Source organism: Bos javanicus, chromosome 10 (genome assembly GCF_032452875.1).
Source record: "Bos javanicus breed banteng chromosome 10, ARS-OSU_banteng_1.0, whole genome shotgun sequence".
In the NCBI taxonomy this organism is placed as follows: domain Eukaryota; kingdom Metazoa; phylum Chordata; class Mammalia; order Artiodactyla; family Bovidae; genus Bos; species Bos javanicus.
Genome location: NC_083877.1, coordinates 86,730,809 through 86,757,106, shown reverse-complemented (window position 1 = coordinate 86,757,106; position 26,298 = coordinate 86,730,809). Strand labels below are relative to the sequence as shown.

The window sequence follows — 26,298 nt, the reverse complement described above, 5'->3', positions numbered from 1 at the left end:
GATATTCGGTAACATGTTAACTTTTTAAGGATAACATTGTTTTAACAACTACCAGATGAAGCCATTTCCCAGCTGGAACATTACTTATTACCAGTTTCACCTTTCTTTTCAAGCATTTCAATATACTAAATATTTGGTGAAGAAGGTAACAAAACTCTTCTCTTAGGGTCTTGTATTTCAAATGTCAGTATTGGGTTCAAGCAGCTAGCAAGATATTTGAGAACACTAATAACAGGCAGATTTTTTCATCTACTCAATTTTCCTTGGTGCAACCCAACTACACAAGAACATAATTTTATTTCCTGTAGCCTTTAAGTACAACCTACTTATTACTACCACTCCCCTGCGGCTTCCTTACCTGTGGTACCAGAAAGCCCGATTTTCTCATCCAAAGATTTCTAGATTATCGTCACATTACTGAGATGCATCCATATTTCACTTTCATCACATAAAGACAGTAAAACTTCTTTTACAAAACCAGGCAAACACGGTATTAATTATTGGCTTTGAAGCCAAATTAATACAAGTCTTAGCTTGATAATTCATGAAAGCTAAAAAACATCCCTTTATTGCCTCTAAAGCATAAGAATGGTCCCATTAGGACAAGAGGTCTACTGTTACTTATTACGAACACCTGGGCCTGCCTTGTGACACTCTGAATTCCTAAACTCTCATATACTGCCTCTCTCACCTCCAGCCCTACTCTCATCTCCCAAAGAACACTTGGTTCCATATTAAAATGTTACCTTTTAAGTGGAGCTTCTCTATTTTTCCTTACAAGCATTTTAATAGTTTGTAATCAAAATTTTAATATATGGAGCCTCACTTCACAATAAAATCAAGTAAGGTAAACCGCAGAGATTAGGTATAACTGCTTTGTCTACTGTGATACAATACGACACTTCACATGTGCGGTGGCCAGCGGCATCTAAACTCAGCCCTGTAGCAATACTGTATCTCAGGCAAGTCTAATTCTGTGTTACTCTCTTTTCTGGAAAAAGAACCGATACCAAGAACCTACACCCAAACCAGAACTTACACCAAACTTTTGCTCTGAAAAATGGCTGCAGGGATGAGAGAATCTTTACTGCTGCTGCTGCTAAGTCGCTTCAGTCGTGGCCGACTCTGTGTGACCCCACTGATGGCAGCCCACCAGGCTCCTCCATTCCTGGGATTCGATACTACAAGTCTATGATTTTATTAAAATATAGAGTCAAGAGGGATTTTTTTCCTTTCAGCCTTTTAAACCCTCAGTCAGTTCAGTTCAGTTCAGTCGCTCAGTCGTGTCCGACTCTAAAGAATTGATATTTTCTTTGTATTTGGTCAGTAACATGCTGAGAGTTTTTTAGCAATAAGACCAGCAGGAGGGTAGGTTGAGGTCTTTATTAGCTAAAGGTTCCAAGGAAGCCAGCTGGTTGTCCTAACTGTGGAGTCAACATTAAGTAAGCTCTAACAGGGATCATCAGTGTTTCTCTACAGCAGTCAGAAAGAAAGATACAGTGTTTCTTCACCACTGTGCATCTTTGCAACTCTGTCAGGGCTGGTAACCAGTTCCATGGGAAAGATGATAGAAAAACTGCATGAGAATTAAACTGAAACATGAATTAAGTAACTTTGATAAAACTTCCTAATTCTAGGAAAGGAGTCTCATTCTCCTTGTACATGGACTTTTGTCATTCAGTCCTCTTAAAACCAAAATAATCATCAATTGTGGATGGATATCAAATTACAAAGCGAGTGGCTAAAAAGGAAAGGGTCTTGCCTCTAACAATGACTCTGTATGTGTCTGAGTGTGCAGGTGTGCGCGTTAATCCTGAGGAACTGTACGTAAGGTGGTTTACCTTAGATGCTTGGGGGGGGTGGGGGCGGGAAGCAACCTAAATTGGAAACATGCTACACTGGCAAACCACAAAGCGAGCTGCGTTTTATCCTGACTTGTAGATAAGAAAAGATCCCCCGCCTTTCACGCCTGAGTCTGGGCCCAAACATTCCCGAACTTCCTTTGCCTAGGCCCCGGTATGAGGTCCAGCCAGCGAGCTTTGACACACTTCCAAAGTTTTTACCAACATTCCTTCAAAGAGGCAGAAGTCCAGTCATGCTGGCCTTGGCACAGACGCCTATGGAGCTCGGCTCTCTGGGTGCAGGAGAAACTGGAGACCATCCCGGGGCCTGAACTGACACGGAGCTAACGCCTGAGAGGCTGCGTGTCTGGCTGAGCGAGAAAAGCAGCAGAGAGGACTCCGCGCCTTGATCACGCGTGTGCCAGAGGCGTGCGAGACTCGAGGCGACGGAGTGGCAAAAGCTAAAACTCAGGAGGAAGGCGGTCAGGTAAACCTCATTTTCTGGGAAGGGAAGGAGGACAAGGAGAGAACTATCACTTCGGCAGCACTCTGAACAAGCGAGAGTTTCCTTCTGGCTTTTAGGCCGCACTCCGCCCCCCACCACCACCACCCCCAAAGTGGTTTCTTTTTGTGATTGTGCTCTTTGGCTACAGAGTGTTGTTTATATAACAGGATAAAGTACAAAATTATAAGCTCCAAACTCCTCCAGAGAAAAGCTCTCCCAAAGCTCGACCCCCAGGATGGATGGAAAATATGAGTGTTTACTGGCTGGAACACTGAGCCGCAATGGAAATTTCAACATTGGGGAGAAGATAGCAGAGAGGAAGGGCCTGTTGAGTAGAAAGAAGTCACCCTTCAACAGAGGGGTCAAAGAAAAGAAAGAGTCTCTCCTGTTGGCCCCACTTTGATACCCTCCACTCCTCAGCTGCAACGGCCGCATCTCTGCAACACCGCCCCACAGGGCACTGCCTGTGGCTCACGGCCAGTTTCCTCTAAACTAGATACTAAAACAAGGAGTGCAGGAATCCCAGATCCCAGGCAAGTCCAATTTTTAAGCTTCTCCTTTTTTTTTTTCCACAGGAAGGGAAGTAAATGGTATCAAGAACCTACACCCAAACCAAGCACTCCATTGGCTACTTTGACATGCACAACTCAACTAAATCTTGAAACAACTTAATGAGGTAGGTATTATCATCTGCACAGGGAAACTGTGGCTCAGAGAAGCTAGGTTAACTTGCCCGAGGTCACATACTCAGTAAGGCAAATCCTAAAGTCCCTTCTCTTTTCACTACACCATGCCATCTTGCTAATAGGGGTTGATGGACCCCTTTCCTATAAAGTTAACATGCTTTTAAAGAATATATCAATAGAAGCATTTAAAGGACTGGTTCCAGAATAATTTCCCTAAACAAAGGGAGAGAATGGAAGCAAAGCCTTAGCATTCTGGTAATTTTTTTTGCCTAACTACGGGACTCTCTTTTAAAACCTAATATCTTCCTCCTCCTAGTCTCTTTATCATGGTTTAAAGAAATGTATGACTTTAAATTTGCTGTCTTAACCATTTTTATGAGTACAGTAGTGTTAAGTATGGTTACACTGCTATGCAAAAAATCTAACTTTTTCATCTTGCAAAACTGAAACTCTATAGTCATTAAACACTAATCCCCCATGTTCAGTTCCCCCAGCCCTTGGCAATCACCTTTCTACTTCCTGTTTCTACAATTTAGACAAGTTTAGATACTTCATAGGAGCGGAATCCTACAGTGTTTGTCTTTTTGTGACTGGCTCATTTCATGCAGCACAATGTCCTCAGGTTCAGCCACATTCTAGCGTGTGACAGGGTCAACCTTTACATCCTCTTCTGCATTCCCCTTCTTTCACTTGCTTGTGTCACAAACTTAAATCTTTGTCATATGCTGCCCAACGCGGCTTCCTAACTGTTCCACGTGGATGTGGTTCCTTCTTGCCGCTGGATGGTAGCCTTTTAGTCATCCAACAACAGGTCTTGAAAGTCTTTTAGACCCTACCCAGTGCCCTGCAGAGCTTCCCTGGTGGCTCAGTGGTAAAGAATCTAGCTGCAGTGCAGGAGACCCGCTTCAATCCCTAGGTCAGGAAGATCCCCTGGAAAGGGAATGGCACCCCACTCCAGTATTCTTGCCTGGGAAGAGGAGCCTGGCAGGCTACAGTCCATGGGCTCACAAAAGGATCGAGCGCGACGTGGAGACTAAACAACAGAAACAACAACGAAGTGGGGTGTGCTAGGCTAAAGTCAGACAGCCCCTGGCTGGCGGGCTCCGGGGGCAGGGCAATTCTGTCTTACTTGTCAGTGCTCCACAGCAGCTTTAAAGTTCTAAAATATAGTTTTAGAACTCTAAATTGTAAAGCTCTAAAATACAGTTGTTTTCCAGAGTGGAAGCCACCTGGCCAAGCAGCCTAGGTCCACGATGTCACAAAAAGGAGGAACAGACTTAGGGCTGTGCCTTCAACCTCCCCCATACCTGTAACATCGAGGAACAGACAGATCTCCAGGTTGTGTGTGCTAACACAATGCCTAATACACAGAAAATGATTAGAGGGTTTATTTTTAAAGAAAATAAACAGTATTTCTGAAGACTGACTAAAAATGAAAAGGTGGGAAGTCAGAGTCCTGAGTCTCTACCAACATTCATAAAAAAATAATCTAAAAGAAGGGAGAAAAGTATTAGCTGAACTGGTATCAAAACCTCTGGAAATTGGTCCCAAAAAATTAGGTAAAAGAAAGGGCCCAGACTATAATTTATTATTTAAATGTAAGCGGGCAGAAGAACAAGGTAATGTGAAATAGCACCCAAATTTCCAAGATTTGTGGCTTCATTGTACCCCATTCCCCAGGACTGAATTTAAAATTCTAAAATACAATTGTTTTCCAGAGTGGAAGCCACCCAGCCAAGCAGTCTAGGTCCAAGATGTCACAAAAAGGAGGAACAGACTCAGGGCTGTGCCTTCAACCTCCCCCGCACCTTTAACATCGAGGAACAGACAAATCCCCAGGTTGTGTGTGTGAAAAAGCCAGAGATGGATAAAAATAATTCAATGACAAATGCTGGAAAAACATACAAAGGGGCAGAAGCCAGACATTCGTGGGATTCCCTGACAGCTCGATCCACAAGGAAGGGCTGGACTGGAAAAAAACAGAGCTTCAGGCTCCTGCCAAGCTGTCTGAGGCCCTGTTCTTCCCAAATCATTCCAAGCAGCAGCCAAAACTTTACAGTAACCCTTCCAGGTCTCCCAAAGAAAGATGCACTCCTCACCTAGAAAATGCTCCTCCCTGACGTGGTCCAGTTCCGTGCAAGGCTGGCAGTAACGAGGAGGTGCCTCTCGACATCAATTCTCAGCTCTGAATAACTCCCCGAGTGCCCAGAAAAATGGATAATTAAAAGGTAGCTTGAAAAACCCTAGCCATTTCACTGGCTAAAGAAAAGCTTAATAGCCAGGTATCAGCATCTGGGCGGGGGCGGGGGGTGCGTTTCCCAGGTGGCTCAGTGGTAAAGAATCTGTCTGCAACAGGAGACGCAGGTTCGATCCTTGGGTCAGAAGGATCCTGTGGAGAAGGGAATGGCAACCCACTCCAGTAATTCTTGCCTGGAGAATCCCACAGACAGAAGAGCCTGGTGGGCTGCAGTCCATGAGGTCGTAAAATATTCGGACATGACTGAGCTACTAAATAACAACAACATCATCAGTATTATAAGAGTCAAATACAACCCCTTTAAGAAAAAAAGAGGTTGCGAACACTTGGTACCTGCATCGTGGATTGTATCATTCTCAGTCGGCCTTGTTCAGAGGCACACCTCAGGTTTCTAAACATGTGACTGCATTTGGCCCTGACTACCTTCTCTTCTGGAGATTGGCCTGCAATTAATCTCACTTATTACCTCTGAAAAGTAACAACAGAGGAATGGCTGGCCAAGTCCAACTCTGAGTGTCTAGGGAACTGCAAGCTCCACGGCCAGGCCTCAGACTGTCTGGGCAAGGCGTGGGCTCTCTGCCTTCCTCTCCCACAACAAAGCTCCAACAGGGACTCCAGACAGACCAGAGGAACCGAGGGATTTGAGGAGCTGGGCTGAGCTCACACTGACCCAATGGGAGACGACAGCCCTGGGCTACACTTGGGATGGTTTCAAAACAGCGGGGGAAGAACAAGGTTGTCTGGTGAAAACTTGTGTGATCCATAAAATTGAGAACAATAGCAACACCACAGGGAAATGAAAAATAACACTATTTGCAGAGCTCTTGTGAGTCACTAGTTTTCATTCCTGTGGCTACCAAGTCACTGAATCCTCCAATATGCAGATGAAAAGTACAGCCAGCAGTGGATTCTCTTTACATCTTTTCACTGTTTACAGGGCAGCCCCTGGTCGAGTGAATTATGAGAGTTTATCAGCACTGGAATCCACTGATGCTTTTGTGGATGTACACGTAAGAGTACCTTTTATTTACTCAGCACCCACTTCCAGGGAGATCAAAGTGCTTTAAGGACAACCTAAAAGCTCTCAAAACAGGCCAGTTTATGTGTAAGTATGCTTATCCAGTAAAAAGATTAAATGAATAGTTTAGGGTCACTTAGTGTTAAAACCAGTAATAAAACTCACAACTCTAAGCTACTAAGCCCTTCCTCATTAAACTTAGTCACCCTTACTACTAAGGAAGGAACAACAAGAGACTAAATAAATATTCACAAAACAGTGACTTACAGGTAAATAAAGAAACTGAGGCCTGGAACAGAGCAGAATGCTTGAGGGAGGTCTGGCTGGGGCCCATGTCATCGCCAGTTCTGGAAGGACCACTTGAGAATTCACTTAGGGCTGCTTGTGGGTGGGTATCTCTGGGAATTCCCCATGGAATTAGAACTCACAAGCTGAGCTTCCAGGCTGTCCTGGCAACCAGAGGTTGTTTGCGGGTAGGGGAAGATTTTCTAGGGCTACCTTGGACTAGAATGGGGCCTAGAAACTGACCTTGAACTTGAAGAAGAGGTGAAGGGAGGGATGTTATGGTGCAACTAACCCCCAAAGGGAAAGACCAGGGAACTTTGCAGGGGTTGCTTTCTGGCGCCAGTGGTTGTGACGTTGATTGTATCATGTGCCGTTTCTACCACAGCCCACGAGCAGAGCCTAGCTGGGAGCAGGCCATTCACAGCGCTGGGCCCTAGGTCCTGCCTCTGACCTGGACGGATCCCTCCATTGTTCTGTGTCTCAGCATTAACAGGTGTCACCAAGAGAAGGCTCTAAGCCCAGCCATAATTTTTACTCCAAATACAAACTATAAAAAATACGAAAACTCAGGACTTCCCTTGGAAGTCCAGTGGTTAAGAATCTGTGCTCCCACTGCAAGGGGCGTGGAATTCCCAATCCCTGGTTGAGGAGCTGATCCTGCATGCTGTGTCTGTCCAAAACGTACAGTCCTGACATTGTTTATCACATGGAAAACAACTGCAGTCCTGGATAAAGGCAATATATCCAAGACTGTGGAGAAAGTGTTTTCCGTAGAAACAAGGTTTGGATTGTAAAATGAAAACGGAATATTTGGAAATATTTTATATGGAAAATAAAGCTCTGTGGCATAAACAGAATTTCTTTTTTACGACTTATGTTTTAGGAATGCGGTTACTCTGTAACTGTAAATCACCAAAGGACAGACTTCTCCTGTGAAGAGAAGCATGTGGGAGGATGGCCTATCTTCAAAAGTCCTGCCTCGTGGTCTTCAACACTTCCTAATTCTGAACCGAGATGGTTCTTTTCACCCTTGACCACAACGATCACTGGTTATGAAAGACACTGTACCCGAGCATGATGTAATGTGCTTATGTTTATCTTGCTTCCTGGGCAGAGGCTCTGCTTCCCAAATTAGTTCCTTAAGTCATCATTCTAATGGCAACAACTACCTGGACAACAATTAGGTATTTCCTCCGTGCCTGAGCCTTCGGTCACCCCTCCTCAGGGCAGGGGAGCATCCAGAGTGGTGGCTGGCTGGCAGAGGCCTGGGGGTGGGGACCCGGTGGGACACGTGTGGTAGAGCCTCTTTATTTGGAGGGAACAATATCTTTCAGCTGGTTGGAATACTTCATCGTAACAGTCACATTACTCTCTAGTTCATCTGACTCAGGGACAGATACAATTAAACCCATATTTAATAGCCATTAGAGCCAAGATGTACTGGGAATCTGTTTCTTCTTTTTTTTTATACAGGGAGACTTAAAATACAGACAGAGACTAGATTTCAATAGAGTGGTTTCTTTTTTAAAGTAGAAGTTGCTGACTTTATGGCCAGAATTTATTTGCATTTTATCCTCCCCCATTTTGCTCAACTACATAGAAGGAATTTCCTTCCCACTTTCCAAATGAACACTGTCCAGAGAGTCTAATTAGACAACCTACATAAAAATACATAAAACAAATATATGCTTCAAAAGAAAAAAGAGTCCAAAGTTAATACAAGGTATAAAAAAGAATTATGAGACAAGGAGAAAATATCAAATGTCAATACATGAAAATGTTGACTATGAGCAAAGGATTAAACACAGTATATGCCTTTGGGGTTCCCGCGATCCAAGCCGCTGCACTACCTCCATGCTCGGCCCTCACTGGGGCAGAGCCGCTGGAGGCTAGAAAACAATCCCAATGGCACCATATCTCCTGCACCCATGGGCACTGGCTTCCCTGCACACCTGGTCCTGCCGGGGTCCATGCGATCCAAGCAGCTGTCCCACCTCCAGGCCTGGTCCTCACTGGGGCAGACTCAAGGCCTCCAGGGAAGCCTCAGAAGCAAACTCCTGTGGATGACCCACATGCAGAGGGGGGATAAAACCACACTTAAGCTCCAGGGATGGAGTGACTAAGGAAGAGGATCAAAAAACTTTCTAAAAGCTGTATAAGCTGTAAATTAAACCCACAAGAGCAACTAGGTAGACTCTCTGTCTATGGACATACAAAAGGATAATGAGTACTCCTACAAAAGAAAATTCTCTAGCTCTGGCAGCTCTGGACATTGGAGGCAAGCACATGTGGGAGTAGGGCCAGATTAGAATCTGAACTGTCCCCAAAGAAGGTCCAGAGACCAGTCCTCCTGAGTACCGAAGGGCCTCCTAAGAAGGCGAAGGTGGGCGTGGGGGGTGAGAATGCTGACAGCTGAGACCTGAGAAAAACATTTATTATTATTCTTATGATTTTTATTCCTTCTATAGTTGGTTCTGAATATTCTTTTTTTTTTTTCTGTTGCTGTGGTGATTATTATTATCTCTTTTTGAATATACTTTTTATTTCTTTTCTATATTTCTATTTTAGCTTTTTGTGTTTTGTTGTTGTTGCTGTTTTTCTTGTTGAAGTTTTACTTTAATATGCATGTATCTTCTTTATATATTTTGACGTAACTTTGCTTTTCTATTTGTTTTTCTTTTTTCACCATGTTTGTTTCTTTTGTTTTCTTTGCTTTATTCCGCAGTTGACACTCTGCTTTGGTCTTGTTTTCTGCTTTGTGTTTTAGTTGGTTTTGTTTTAATTGGTTGATATTATTTGGTTTCCTTTGTTCGCCTCTTGAACTTTCTTTTCTTTGATAAGCTTTGGTTTCGTGTGTGCGGTATGTGTTGTGTGTGTGTATGTTCCTTTGTTTTTGTTTTTATTTGTCTAATTTTGCTTTTACCATTTGTCTGGGGTTCATTGTTAGTCTCTTGGGTTTTTGTTTGTTTGTTTATTGTTTGTTTTAATCCCTTTTATTACAGTATTCTTGCCTGGAGAATCCCAGGGACAGAGGAGCCTGGCTGCTGTCTATTGGGTCGCACTGAGTCAGACACGCCTGGAGCAACTTAGCAGCAGCAGTAGCAGCAATGCCATAACAAGCAGCTTGTGAGATCTCGGTTGCCCGACCAGAAGTAAGGCCTGAGCCTCTGGAGTGGGAGTGTTGAGTACAGGACACTAGAGAACTCTTGGCCCCAGGGAGTATTAATCAGTGAGAACTCCCACAGAGGCCTCCACCTGTATCAAGATTCAGCACCACCTGACTGCCTGCAGCACCTAGCACAGGATACCTTACCCAGCAACAAGCAAAACAAAAGCACAACCCAATCATCAGCAGACAGGCTTCCCACAGACACCCCAAAATACACCACCTCACATGGCCCTGCCCATCAAAAGGAAAAAAACTCACTTCCTCCCACCAGAATTCAGGCACAAGTGCCTTCATACATGAAGCCTACACCAGGAACTGGACCAACCTCATCCATGAGACAAAAAGCAAGAGGAACTAGGACCCTATAGCCTAGGGAAAGGCAGACCTCAAACACAGTATTTTACACAAAATGAAAAGACAGAGAAATATTGTGCAGACGAAGGAACAAAGATGAAGGAACAAGACCAAATAAACAAAGAGGAAATAGGCAAACTACTTGAAAAAGAATTCAGAATAATGACAGTAAAGATGATCCTGGTAGCTCAGTTGGTAAAGAATCAACCTGCAAAGCAGGAGACCTCGATTTGATTCCTGGGAGGAAGATCTGCTAGAGAAGAGATAGGCTACCCACTCCAGTATCCTTGGGCTTCCTGGTGGCTCAGCAGGTAAAGAATCCACCTGCAATGCGGGAGACCTGGGTTCGATCCCTGGGTTGGGAAGATCCCCTGGAAAAGGGAAAGGCTTCCCACTCCAGTATTCTGGTCTGAAGAAAGACTGTACAGTCCATGGGGTTGCAAAGAGTTGGACACAACTGAGCTTCATGACATTCACCTTTCAAAGATGATCCAAAATCTTGAAAATAGAATGGAGAAAATGCAAGAATCATTTAACACATTTCACAAGGAACTAGAAGAAAAAAAATTAGTAAACAGTAATAACACAATTACTGAAATTAAAAATACTCTAGAAGGAATCGATAGCAGAATAATTGAGGGAGAATAATAAGTGAGCTGGAAGGTATAATGGTAGGAATCATTACTTAAGAGAAGAATAAAGAAAAAAAGAATGAAAAGAATAGTCTCAGAGACTTCTGGGACAATATTAAATGCACCAACATTTGAATTATAGGGAGAAGAACAGAAAAAGAAAGGATTGACAACATTTTTGAAGAGATTATATTTGAAAACTTCCCTAACATGGGAAAGGAAATAATGAAGTCCAAGAAATGCAGAGTCCCATACAGGATAAACCCAAGAAGAAACATGCCAAGACACATATTTATCAAACTAACACAAATTAAACAAAAAGAAAAAATATTAAAAGCAGCAAGGCAAAGACAACAAGTAACATATAAGAGAAATCCCATAAGGTTAACAGTTGATCTTTCAGTAGAAACTCTGTAGGCCAGACAGGAATGACAATATATATTTAAAGTAATGAAACTGAAAAATCTACAACTAAGATTTCTCAGTACAGATCTCATTCAAGATTGATGGAGAAATCATAAGATTTATAGACAAGCAAAAGTTAAGAGAATTTAGCACCACCAAAAAAGCTTTACAACAAATGTTAATAGAAATTCTATAGGCAGGAAACACAAGAGAAGGAAAAGGCTTACAAAAACAAACCCAAAACAATTAAGAAAATACCAATAGGAACATATATACCAATAGTTACTTTAAATATAAATGAATCAAACACTCCAACCAAAAGATACGGAGTAGCTGAATGAATACAAAAATAAGACCCATATACATGCCGTCTACAAGAGACCCACCTCAGACCTAGGACACATATAGACTGAAAATGAGAGGATAGAAAAAGATATTCCATGCAAATGGAAATTTTAAAAAGCCAGAGTAGCAATTCTCATATCAGACAAAACAGATTTTAAAATAAAGAATATTACAAGAGATAAGGAAGGACATTACATAACGATCAAGGGATCAAGGAAACATAACAATTGTAAATATTTATGCACCCAACAAAGGAGCACCTCAATACATAAGGCAAACACGACAGACATAAAAGGGGAAATCGACAGTGACACAATAATATTAGGGGACTTTAACACTTCACTTATACAAATAGACAAATCATCCAGACAGAAAATTAAGGAAACACAAGCCTTAAATGATACATTAGACCAAATGTACCTAACTGACATCTTCAGGACATTGCACCCAAGTGCACAAGGAGCAAACATTCTCCAGGACAGATCATATATTGTGCCACAAATCAAGCCTCGGTAAATTTAAGAAAACTGAAATGTATCAGGCATCTTTTCTGACCACAACACCATGAAACTAGATGTAAATTACAGGAAAAAAAAACTGTGAAAAACACAAATACACAAAGGTTAAACAGTACACTTCTAAATAACCAATAGGTTATTAGAGAAATCAAAAAAGACCTTGAAACACATGACAACGGAGACATGATGACCCAAAACCTATGGGATGCAATAAAAGCAGTTCTAAGAGGGAAGTGTATAGCAATACAATCTTACCTTAAGAAACAAGAAAGACATCCAATAGACAACCTAACCTTACACCTAAAGCAATTAGAAAAAGACGAACCCCCCCCCCAAAAAAAAACAAACCAAACAAACAGACCCCAAAGTTAGTAGAAGAAAAGAAATCATAAACATCAGAGCACAAATAAATGAAAATAAATGAAGGAAACAACAGCAAAGATTAATAAAACTAAAAGCCAGTTCTTTGAGAAGATAAACAAAATTGGCAAAACATTAGCCAGACTCATTAAGAAAAAAGGGAGGAGAATCAAATCAACAAAATTAGAAGTGATAAAAGAAGAAGTGACAACAGGCAATGTAGAAATACTATGGCAGAAAGTGAAGAACTAAAGAGCCTCTTGATGAAAGTGAAAGAGGAGAGTGAAAAAGCTGGCTTAAAACTCAACGTTCAGAAAACTAAGATTTTGGCATCTAGTCCCATCAGTTCAGTTCAGTCAGTTCAGTCGCTCAGTTGTGTCAGATTCTTTGTGACCTCATGAACTGCAGCACGCCAGGCCTCCCTGTCCATCACCAACTCCTGGAGCTTACTCAAACTCACGTCCATTGAGTCGGTGATGCCATCCAGCCATCTCATTCTCTGTCATCCACTTCTCCTCCTGCCCCTAATCCCTCCCAGCATCAGAGTCTTTTCCAGTGAGTCAACTCTTCGCATGAGGTGGCCAAAGTATTGGAGTTTCAGCTTTAGCCTCAGTCCTTCCAATGAACACTCAGGACTGATCTCCTTTAAGGATGGACTGGTTGGATCTCCTTGCAGTCCAAGGGACTCTCAAGAGTCTTCTCCAACACCACAGTTCAAAAGCATCAATTCTTCGGCGCTCAGCTTTCTTCACAGTCCAACTCTCACATCCATACATGAAGTGATGGGACAGGATGCCATGATCTTGGTTTTCTGAATGTTGAGTTTTAAGTCAACATTTTCACTCTCCACTTTCACTTTCATCAAGAGGCTTTTTAGTTCCTCTTCACTTTCTGCCATAAGGGTGGTGTCATCTGCATATCTGAGGTTATTGATATTTCTCCCGGCAATCTTGATTCCAGATTGTGCTTCTTCCAGCCCAGCATTTCTCATGATGTATTCTGCATATAAGTTAAATAAGCAGAAGTAGATGTTTTTCTGGAACTCTCTTGCTTTTTCCATGATCCAGCGGATGTTGGCAATTTGATCTCTGGTTCCTCTGCCTTTTCTAAAACCAGCTTGAACATCTGCAAGTTCACGGTTCACGTACTGCTGAAGCCTGGCTTGGAGAATTTTGAGCATTACTTTACTAGCATGTAAGATGAGTACAATTGTGCAGTAGTTTGAGCATTCTTTGACATTGCCTTTCTTTGGGATTGGAATGAAAAGTGACCTTTTCCAGTCCTGTGGCCACTGCTGAGTTTTCCAAATTTGCTGGCATATTGAGTGCAGCACTTTCACAGCATCATCTTTGAAATAGCTCCACTGGAATACTATCACCCACTAGCTTTGTTCGTAGTGGTGCTTTCTAAGGCCCACTTGCCTTCACATTCCAGGATGTCTGGCTCTAGGTGACTGATCACACCATCGTGATTATCTTGGTCATGAAGATATTTTTTGAACAGTTCTTCTGTGTATTCTTGCCATCTTTTCTTAATATCTTCTGCTTCTGTTAGGTCCATACCATTTCTGTCCTTTATCAAGCCCATCTTTGCATGAAATGTTCCCTTGCTTTATTGACTATGCCAAAGTCTTTGACTGTGTGGATCACAATAAACTGTGGAAAATTCTGAAAGAGATGGGAATACCAGACCACCTGACCTGACCTGCCAGTCCCATCACTTCATGGCAAATAGATGGGGAAACAATGGAGACAATGACAGACTTCATTTTGGGGGGCTCCAAAATCACTGCAGATGGTGACTCCATCTGTGAAATTAAAAGACACTTGCTCCTTGGAAGAAAAACTATGACAAACCTAGACAGCATATTAAAAAACAGAGACACTACTTTGCCAACAAAGGTCTGTCTAGTCAAAGCTATGGTTTTTCCAGTAGTCATGTATGAATGTGAGAGTTGGACTGTGAAGAAAGCTGAGCGCCAAAGAATTGATGCTTTTGAACTGTGGTGTTGGAGAAGACTCTTGAGAGTCCCTTGGACTGCAAGGAAATCCAACCAGTCCATCCTAAAGGAGATCAGTCCTGAGTGTTCATTGGAAGGACTGATGCTAAAGCTGAAACTCCAATACTTTGGCCACCTGAGGTGAAGACCTGACTCATTTGAAAAGACCCTGATGCTGGGAAAGATTGAAGATGGGAGGAGAAGGGCATGACAGAGGAAGAGGATAAGATGTTTGGATGGCATCACCGATGCTATGGACATGAGTTTGAGTAGGCTCTGGGAGTTGGTGATGGACAGGGAAGCCTGGCATGCTGCAGTCCATGGGGTCAGAAAGAGTCGGACATGACTGACCAACTGAACTGAACTGATATGCCAATAAAACAGACAACCTACAAGAAATGGACAAATTCTTGGAAAAGTTCAACCTTCCAAGGCTGAACCAGGAAAAAATAGAAATTATGAACAGATCAATCAGAAACACTGAAATCAAAACTGTGATCAAAAATCTCCCAAAAAACAAAATTCCAGGGCCAGATGGCTTCACAGGTGAATTCTATCAAATGATTGCATGCTCAGTTGCTTTAGTTGTGTCTGACTTTTTGCGACCCTATGGACTGTAGCCCACCAGGCTCCTCTGTCAATGGTGATTCTCCAGGCAAGAATACTGGAGTGGGTTGCCATTCCCTTCTCCAGGGGATCTTCCCAACCCAGAGATCAAACCGCATCTCTTATGTTTCCTGCATTGGCAGGCAGGTTCTTTACCACAAGCACCACTTGGGAAGCCAGTCAAACGTTTAGAGAACAGCTAATGTCTAACCTTCTCAAACTCTTCCAGAAAACTGCACAGTGAGGAACACTCACTCTAGGAGGCCACCATCACCCTGATACCAAAATCTGACAAGGGGACATCACAAAAAAAGAAAATTATAGGCCAGTATCACTGATGAACATAAATGCAAAAGTCCTACAAAATTCTAGCAAAGAGAATCCAACAACACATTGAAAGCATCATACACCATGATCAAGTGGGGTTTATCCCAAAGATGCAAAGATTCTTCAATATATGCAAATCAATCAATGTGATCACCATATTAACCAATTAAAAGATAAAAATCATATGATAATCTCAACAGATGCAGAAAAAGCTCTGGACAAAATTCAACACCCTTTTATGATAAAAACTCTTCAGAAAACTGGCATAGAAGGAACCTACCTCAACATAATAAAGGCCATATATGACAAATCCACAGCAAACATTATCCTCAATGGTAAAAAAACTGAAAGCACATCCTCCAAGATCAGGAACAAGACAAGGGTGCCCAGTCTCACCACTATTATTCAACAGTTTTGGAAGTCCTAGCCATGGCAGTCACTGAAGAAAAAGAAATAAAATGAATCCAGATTGGAAAAAAAGAAGTAAAACACTCATTGCCTGCAGATAATATGATACTATACATAGAAAGATAGTAAAGATCCTATCAGAAAATTACTAGAGCTAATCAATGAATTTAGTAAAGTCACATGATACAAAATCAACATACAGAAATCCTCTGTATTCCTATACACTAACAACAAAAGATCAGAAAGAGAAATTAAGGACTCAATCCCATTCACCATTGCAACCAAAAGAATAAAATACCTAGGAATAAACCTACCTAAAGAGATAAAGGACCTGTATACAGAAAACTATAAGACACTCATGAAAGAAATCAAAGATGACACAAACAGACAAAGAGATACAGCATGTTCTTGGATTCAAAGAATCAAAATTATGAAAATGACTCTACTACCCAAGCAATCTACAGATTCAATGCAATCCCTATCAAATTGCCAATAGTATTTTTCACAGAACTAGAACAAAATATTTCACAATTTCTAAGAACCCGAATAGCCAAAGCAATCTTGTTAAGAAAAATGGAGCTAGAGAAATCAACCTTCTTGACTTCAGACTATACTACAAAATTACAGTCATCAAGGCAGTATGGTACTGGCACAAAAACAAATTATATAGATCAATGGAACAAGATGAAAGCCCAGAGATACACCCACACATCTATGGGCACCCTATTTTTGACAAAGGAGGCAAGAATATGCAATGGAAAAAGGACAGTCTCTTCAATAAGTGGTGCTGGGAAAACTGGACAGTTATGTATAAAAGAATGAATATAGAACATTTCCCACCACCACACACAAAAATAAACTCAAAATGGATTAAAAACCTAAATGTAAGACCAGAAACTATAAAACTTGGATGAACACATAGGCAGAACACTCTTTGACATACATTGCAGCAAAATCCTCCGAGACCCACCTCTAAGAGTAACGGAAATCAAAACAAACGGGACCTGCTGAACTTAAAAGCTTTTGCAAAGGAAACTAAAAACAAGGTGAAAAGACAGCCTTCAGAATGGGAGAAAATAACTGCAAATGAAGCAACTGACAAAGGATTAGTCCAAAATATACAAGCAGCTCATGCAGCTCAATATCAGAAAAACAACCCAATCAAAACAATGGACAGAAGACCTAAACAGACGTTTCTCCAAAGCAGATGGCTAATACACACATGAAAAAATGCTCAGCACTGCTCATTATTAGAGAAATGCAAATCAAAACTACAAGAAGGCATCGCCTCACACTGGTCAGAAAGGCCACCGTCATCAAAAAATCTACAAACAAAAAGTGCTGGAGAGGATGTGGAGAAGAGGGAGCCCTTGTGCACAGCTGGTGGGGATGAAAACTGATACAGCCACTATGGAGGACAGTACACAGACTTCTTAAAAAACTAGGATAAAACTGCTATATGACCCAGCAATCCCACTACTGGGCACATAACCTGAGTGTGTGTGCTCAGTCACATCCAACTCTTTGTGACCCCCACGGACTGTATCCCACCAGGCTCCTCTGTCCATGGAATTTTCCAGGCAAGAATACGGGAGTGGGTTGCCACTTCCTGCTCCAGGAATCTTCTCAACCCAGGGATCAAACCCATGTCTCTTGTGTCTCCTACACTGGCAGGTAGATTCTTTACCACTAGCACCACCTAGGAAGCCCACATACCCTGAGAAAACCATAATTCAAAAAGGACACATACACCCCGAAAGTTCACTGCACTACTATTACAATAGCTAGGACATGGAAGTAACCAAGATCTCCACTGACAGATAAATGGATAAAGAAGTCGTGGTACATATATGAGTGGAATATCACTCAACCATAAAAAGGAATGAATCTGAGTCAGTTCCAGTGAGGTGGAGAAACCTAGAGCCTGTTATACAGAGTGAAGCAAGTCAGAGAAAAATAAGTATATCTTAATGCATATATGAAATTTAGAAAAATGGTACAGATGAACATATTTGCAGCTCAGGAATAAATACGCAGACACAGGGAACAGACTTGCAGACACAGCGAGGGGAAGGGAGGATGGCGTGAATTGAGAGTAACACTGAAACATACATTACCATATGTAATACACATAGCTAGTGAGAAGTCGCTGTATAACACAGCGCTCGGTGACAACCTAGAGGGGTGGGAGGTGGGAGGGAGATTCAGGAGGGAAGGGACATATGTATACTTATGGCTGATTCATGTGTGGTTGTATAGGCACAAACCAACATAACATTGTAAAGCAATTACCCTTCAATTAAGAACAAAACAAAAACAACACAGTAAAAAGTCTTGCTCCTTCAGCCTGGAAGTAAACTTGCTAAACTGTATCAGAAATTTCCTTTTCATTTGATTTGGCCAAAAACTGTCTTACAAGTAAAACGAGGCCCTATATCGAAGCATCAGAGGATTAGGACACATGGAGAGAGGTGTCCGTCTTCCTGGTGTCTGTGCAGGCAACTCAAAGTGGGAATGACTTTCGTAGGACAGGCTGCCTGTGTGTGACCCACAGGCTGGCTCCACGCCCCTTACATACCTGCTTCCAGGAGGGGTGGAGTGGCTCTCAGGAGCTTGGGGGTCTGACTGTATCGACCATGTTGGGCCAGCGGGACTGATGACAGGCCGAAGTGTGGGGGGAGTTGAAGCACTGCTTCTGTTTATGACGCTGCTTGCCAAGTTCAGGTTTGTGACCTAGAAATGAAGTGAGGGAAATAGACTGACTTTATAGAGTTTTAGAAAAGCATCATTAAGAACATATTGGGGAAATCATGTAGAGGTTCAGGCGATGCTGGCTCATCTGGGCTGACACAGTGGTTGTGACAAAGGCACGCGTTAAAGTGTGACCTCGGTGCACATCCAAGAGCAGAGGTGAGGGTCCCGAGTGTCAATATAAGTTAACAAGTATGTATTCCACGTACTACATGCAAAGCACCATACTACGCTAGGTGCAGTAAAATAAAAAGATTAATAACAAAGAGGGTGAGTATTTACCAAGTATTTACTGTGTCATGCAAGGTTCTAAGAATCAGGCAGAGTGCTTAGCCTTTCTGACCCTTGTGTCCTCATACGAAAGTTCTAAATGCTCAATAAAGTTTAGTTATAAATAATAATTAGATAAAGTCACTGATTTAGAAAAAAGTTGCCCAGGCAATAGAAAAATGGGCACTGACTTCAATAAGTGATTTACAAAAATTGAATATAATTAGCCAATTAAACAATTAAAACTATTCAGTTCTATTGTCAAAGAAATGTAAATTACAAGATAACACTTTTATGTGTTACACTGACATATACTAATAAAAAATATAGTACCTAACAATGCCAAGGGTGATATTAGATGTGTAGTGTAAGTACACATCTTTCATTGGTAGACTCTTTCTACAAGTAAATTTGCCAACATATTATTAAAAGTATCAAAATTTTTGTACACTTTGACGCTACAGTCTAAGTTATAGGAACTATGCAAAAAAACAACTGCAGATCATTAATGAGGTATTATAATAGTAGTTACTATTTAGCAGAACTTAAAATGTGCCAAGCTCTGAGTAAACAAGTATATTACATACATCTCATTCATAATTCTATTTGCAAGTACTATTATAATCCCCACTTTACAAAGAAGGAAACAGGAATAAATGGCAGAACTACAATCTGACCATAGTCTGAAACTCCAAATTCCCTGTTCTTCCTCACTACACTATACTGTGAACAGAAACTGAGAACAAGCATCCTTTTTAATATTGAAAAAGGAAAGATTTAAATGGCTAATAGTATTTAAATAAACTATGTTAAATAAACATGTTAAATAAATTTTGCTCTAAACATATAAGGGAATGTTATGTATCCACCAGAATTTTTTGCAGAATACTTAATGGTTTAGGAACATGCCGACGTCTTGAATTAAAAAAAAGAAATCACAATATGAAACTATACAGAGAGCAGATTTAAATTTCCTTAAATGCACACATATGCGGATACACATTCCTAAAAGGGATATGTTACTTTTATAATCCAGAAGGAAAAAAATGTACATTATTATGAAAAATACAGGTGTGAGCTGATAAGCTTAAAACCTGGATGGGGAGAGTGGAATCAGAAAAGGAGGCTTCGAGAAGCATTTCAAATAAGATGCACAGAGGGTGCTGAAAAGGGGTAGGGGACTCAAGGCTGAAGGCAGGGTGCTGAGGGGGAGACACAGGGAAGAGTGACGTGAGGAGATTTAAAGTCCAAGAAAAGTGTCCCAGGAAGCTAACAATTTTGACACAAATAGGATTTTTTTTAATCTGAAAGAAAATAAGTCATTTTTAGCACTTTAGTGCTTCATTCCTAGTTATAGAATTCAGTAAGCGACAACTGCCCAGGCCTGTGTCTTCCCACCAAAGACTCAAGTATTTTTGGCCCCTTTCTGCCGCTACCAGGGGAGAAGAAAGCCCACGCTGACAAAAGGGGGAAGGCAGCGAGCAGGTGACGGCAGTGCCCTCTGGCCCCCCGAAGGGCCTTGACCCTCTTCCTGCACCCTACCGAGAGGCAACAAAGGTGCTCAGGCAATCGGGCTCCCGCAGGACTCAGCTCACCCTTGCCCCAACACTAACCCCCTTGGCCCTAAAGATTAGGCTTCTCAAATTAGACCCCTGGCCCTAAAGATTAGGCTTTTCAAATTAGACATGAGCTTACAGCTTACAAAGACGTTACCAAGTAGAAAGGTCTTTCTGATAACTAACAGCTTCTCCAATTACTGTCTTAGTCGGTTGTGCCAAAAACCTAATAAAAAAGGCTTATTAATAATTTATAGTGGGACAGCAATAAAATAAACAAAATGGACATACTTTACCATGGTTAGTATAAACTTTCTGGCTTGGACATGAGTGAATGGGAAGGAGAAGAGATATTAGACTTGGTACATTTTCTCTCTTTTGGCCAGACTGCCTTTAACTGAAACATCATTGTCTTCATCGTGGGCTTCCCTGGTGGCTTAGCCAGTAAAGAATCTGTCTGCAATGCAGGAGACTGCGTGGATCAGGACGATCCATAGAGAAGAAAATGGCAACCCCTTCCAGTATTCTTGCCTGGGAAATTCCATGGATAGAGGAGCCTGGGGGGCTACAGTCCATGGGGTTGAAAGAGTCAGACCCAACTTAGTGACTGAGCCATCATTTTCATCATAATCGCTAACATTTACTGAATGCTTACCACGTGCCATGGGCTTAGCTCAGCAGTCCTCAGCCTTTTGGGCACCAGGGACCGGTTTCGTGGAAGATAATTTTTCCTTGGACTGGGGGAGGGGTGGATGGGTTTTGGGGGTGATTCAAACGCATTACATTTATTGTGCACTTTATTTTGTGGCAATCTCAGAATATTCGGCCTTGACTTTAGGGTTAGGATTCATGCCTATGAGAATCTGATGCTGCTGATGTGAAAGAAGGCTGAGCTCAGGCAGTAGGGCAAGCCATGGGAAGCGGCTGTACACACAGATGAAACTTCACCCTCCACTCACTCCTGCTGGGCAGCCCCGGTCCAACGGCCATGGACTGCTACAGGTCTGTGGCCCAGGAGTTGGGGACCCGCAGCTGAGATGCCCTTGCATCATCTTGATGTGCACAATTTCACTTAACCCTGAGCCAGGGTTAACCCTGAGTTACAGGTTAACCCTGTAACCTTTCAAGAAATGTCTATTGTTACTCCCATTTTACAGAAGAGGCAACTGAAGTCTTAAGAGGCAAATAATTAGATAAAGGTAACACATCGACTAGATGGCAGGGCCAAGAGGAAAAGAGAGAAAGTCCTCTTCCAAATGCATGTGGTATACTTTATCCTAATCCTATGGCTTAACATCTGAGTTCTTGCAGGAGAAGTGCCAGCTACTTATAAGTGAGGTTTTTATCTCCCTCCATTACTCACAGAGATAGATATTGTGATACTCTTTTCTCTCTCTCTCTCTCTCTCTGTTTTTTGGTCACTCCATGTGGTTTTCTGGGATTTTAGTTCCTATACCAGGCACTGAACTCAGCCCCTTGTTAGTGGGAGACGGGTGTCTTAACCACTGAACTGTTAGGAAATTCCCTGAATACTCCCTTCTCAGACATGGAGAAACTAAGGGTCAGAGAAGTTATGGTAAGTCATTGGTTCAAGGCCACATAACAGTTGCAGAACTGGTACTCTTGTTTTAAAAGCCATTTTCCAGTTTTGAAACAAATAGGGAAACAGTCTTAGTTGTCCTTAATTACTAGAAAGTTTTGAAAATATAATCGGATACAGACCTCAAATTCTGAAAATAGTGATTATACAGGAATTGATTATACCTAACTATTCCAGCTTTTTCTCCTTTTCCTTAAATTTATTTCCCACTTGTCACCCTTCACCACAGCAGATTAGAGAAACAGACTAACAAAAAGCCCCAAACAAAACCATCCTCAATCAGTTTTGTTTCTTGGCAGATAAAGTAAGAGATGGTACAAACATAAAACTAATTTTGGACTCGTAGTGAATTTTATTTTTTCATGTAACATCCACTCTGCATTTCATGGATAAATCAAGAATTGATAGCCATTATTATTTCCTTCTACATAAAAGCAAAGCATCCTTAATTTATTTTGAGAAAGATAGCAAAAAAAAGACCACTGCTTAAATGTGAGAGTATGTAAGGAATAAGAAAAGTTTTGAAGGTTCTCATCTTTCTATGCAAAGGATTCCCGCTTAAAAAAAAAAAAAGGAGTCTATCTCTATTAAATAATAACAACTTGCCCCTCTAAATATTCAACTCTTACTTCTGTGATTTTTGTCTAGAAGACATTCAGTATCCAAGGCCATAGTTACCTCCATACCACCCAGCTCCGTCTTCCCAGGACATACATTGCTAATGAGTAATACAATAATTTGGGGCTCACTTAGCTATGGCCTCAGAGTCTTCTTTACACAGTCCTCCAGGCAGCTGTCTCCAGTTAATCAGAACTGACAGGGGAGACAACTATTTTCAACCCTTGTTCTAGAACAGGACTATCCAATAGAACACATTGTGATGGACATGTTCTATAAACTGCACAGTTCAATACAGCAGTCAGCGGCCACAGATGATCATTGTGCACTTGAAATATGACCAGTGTGACTGAGGAACTGGATTGTAAACTGTATTTAACTTACATTTTAAAAGCCACATGAAGGCCGTGGCCATCTTATCAGACAGCACAGCTCTAGAGCCTTGACCAGATCTGGCTGAATCCTATGAGTACAGATTTATGCCTGCCTAAGTTCAGTCTAAGCAAAGTATCTCCAGATTAAATGAGTTTTGAATGTCTCTAGTTCTTTCTTTTAGCTTCTCGGTTTTTTCTAGAATAGGCAGAAGAATTCCTTGAACTAAAACAGACCCACGCATCAACTCTGGTGGCCCTTGCTACACCTTGTCTTGACTAAGGATAGGGCTGACCAAAGGGCAGGGCAGGTCTTAAGAAACTCTATAAGCCAATTAGAGTTCACACCTGGCAGTTTCTTCCTTAAAGGGACAGAATGATGATGACTATTCCTGTCACAGGCTCCCTTTGCTTCCCTGTCCATCTACATTTCTCCAGCTAACATAACAAAACCAGCTTTGATAAAATGAAGAGAAAGTGGAAAATGGCATTTAATTACACCTGATTTGCAACAAATGGGTAACATGTCACTACTAAAGAATTTTTTTTTTTTAATGACAAGGCTCACAGCACATAAAGACACAGCACCAGTCACAAAACAGAGGTTCATCATTTGAGAGAGGAGGATCAGGCGATTAAGGTAGAGGTGGTCTGGCAACCCACTCCAGTATTCTGGCCTGGAGAATCCCATGGACAGAGGAGCCTGGCAGGCTATAGTCCATGGGGTCGCACAGAATCGGACACAACTGAAGTGACTTTGCACAGCATAGTCGCCATTGGGCCAGCCGGCTTCTCTGGGCTAATAATCAGAGACTATGCTACTAAACCTAGGCTGGTCAACTCACGAATTTATGCCACGAGTTGCATGGGGTCTAGAAGACAGGATAGTTAAAGAACATGTCTTATTGATAAAGGATATCAACATCTTTATGTCGCTTATAAGAACTTTACAAGTCTATGTGTGGATCTCTAAAATGTTTTGCCACAGTTAGTTTTTAAGCAAATACGAAATCTTTCAGGTTCCTTTACAATAACAGTAATAACAACAAAGTTGGATTAGCGCTAATGATGGCTAACTTTAATCAGTATTTTGTTTTTGCCAGGCATTGTTCTAGACAATTAACTCAATCTTCAAGACACATCTGTTAGGTACAATTATTGCCCTCATTTATAGATGGGGAAACTGAGATTAAGAGGTAAAATAATTTGCTCAAGAACAAATAATTGTTATCTATAAGCCCCTAGTTTCAATTCCTGTTTTCCCTGATACAAAATCTCCTGATTTTGCAGTTTTAACCACTGAGTTATTCCCACCGCCTTATAACTTTCAACCTGAACTTACTATTATGTCTGTGGACTGGCATTTGCATTATCCAGGAGTTTGTTAAAAATGCAGACTCAGCCCAATCTCAGCCCCAGTGAACAGAAATCTGTATTTGACAAGAGCCACAGATAATTCACGTGCATCTTTAAGCTTGAGAAGCACTTGCTACAGGGCATGGTGGGAAAGGAAAGAACAGGGAAGAGGAACCTTTCAAATCTAGTCCTCCATAAAGCTCAGGGGATCGTCCAAAAACCAGCAGAAATGCCCTAATGGAGTGGGGAACAACATACAAAACAACCAAAGGGAAGGAGGAGAGAAAACAATTCTATCAAGAACTCTGCGGCTTTACTATGTCTCATTGTCATTTGGATGCTCAAACATGAACATGCATAATGTCAAGTATGCCGAGGATGCAAAAGTGGATGAAACAGTTTGGAACAAGCTTCAGGGAACTTCAAATCTAGCTTATCATGCTGCCATGAAAAACGGTGGTCATGAAAAATAAATCAAGACAAGGGCTTCCCTGGTGGCTCAATGATAAAGAATCCGCCTGCCAATGGAGGAGCCGGGTTTGATCCCTGATCCAGGAAGATCCCATATGCCTCGGAGCACAGAGCCCATGTGCCTCAACTACTGAAGCCCGCATGCCCTAGAGCCTGTGCTCCACACAAAGAGAAACCACTGCAATGAGAAGCCCACATGCCCCAACGCCAGAGTGGCCCCATCGCCATAACCAGAGAAAAGCCCAATCAACTAAGTAAAATTATGTATAAAAAACAAACCAAGATATTTAATCCTCATAACAATCAGCTTGTTAAATATTCTTCCACCCCTGCCTTTCTCTAAGTGAAGGACAGCCTGTAGGAGAATCCAGTCTCGAGCTTGTGCGTGCGTGCGTGCCAAGGCCCACCTGAGCCTTAGGGTCCGCTGGCAGATGTTTCACCCCTTGCTCTCCTCCTCCCCCTCCTTTTCCTCTGCTCCCACTCTCTCGGAGAGGCTTCTGCAGAAGTTCCACTCCTGTTCCCTTCCTCATGTCCGTTGCCACGCTGACCTCAGGGTGTTTTTTCTTTCAGTACCAAAACTCTTGTTTATTTTAGAGCCAACCTTCCGAATAAGGCAGGTGAGCAAATATCTGAATGTGTGGGGTAGGGACACATTGCACGCATTCCATCTAGACAGGTGTTTAAATTACTGCGGGAATAAATACAGGTGATGGATTGAGAAAAGGGGTAGCAGCAACAGAGAGGGAGGCCAATTTCCGGTGGCTGGCCCGCCCAAGTGTTACTGCTTGTTACTGCTGTTTGCTCAAAGTAGCGCTACAGCCAGTGCTGTAATTAAAATATGATGGCATTGCCCTGATGGCTTCCCAGAATATACCTACCACCCACTCAGACACATAACCTTTTGGTATCCAAAAAGGATCTGGGGCCAGGCCTAACTAGATCACTGTTGCTCTGCAGGCATGCTCGAGAAATGCTACAGTCCTGAATGCTCAAAAGAAGTCCAAAACTCAAAGATTTAAGTTCATAAACATTTACTCTGTTGCTGCAAAGCCTTGGGTAATGTCTTAAGAGTATGGGTGGCCATACTCTTAAAATGTGGCCTCTGCCCTTAAGCCATGAAGGAGTTGGTAATCTAGTGAGAAAAACATCCAGACAAATAGCAATATTAAAGGCCTCCAGGATATGGTAATTGCTGTAATAAAGGCATTAAGGAAATTCAAAGAAGGCAGTTGAACTGGTCCTAAAATGATCTGTAGGAGGACTGGTTTGGGGCTGGTGGAATGGTGGTGGCTCCAAGGAGAAAAGATAAGGCAGGATTAAAAATGCAGAGACAGATAAGCAAGAAGAGTCTCTGAGAAACAGAAAGACACTCTAATTCGGCTAAAGCTTAGAGCAATGGAAGATGGAAACCAATAGGACAACACCTTGGGGAGGTCCCTGAATTCTACTCTCTTCATCTAGTAGACAGCAGTAAGATGCTCGCAGATTCTGACAGAGTAGGGCTATGCCAGGACTGTGGGGAAGCAGGGAAATCTGGCTGAGAGTCAGAACGGTCAGGCGAGACATAATAAGGATGGGATGCAGGACATG

General features: G+C 42.0%; 1 protein-coding gene across 23 annotated transcripts in view; it reads right to left on the bottom strand.

Moving 5' to 3' along the window:
* Positions 1–26,298, bottom strand: part of TTLL5 (tubulin tyrosine ligase like 5) — a 318,832-nt gene that overhangs the window by 146,578 nt on the left and 145,956 nt on the right. For all 23 annotated transcript variants that reach the window (XM_061429505.1, XM_061429521.1, XM_061429506.1 and 20 more), the window contains one exon: positions 18,294–18,448. In XM_061429505.1, the coding sequence (XP_061285489.1) occupies positions 18,294–18,448 (155 nt within the window). The remainder of the gene's footprint in view (positions 1–18,293; positions 18,449–26,298) is intronic.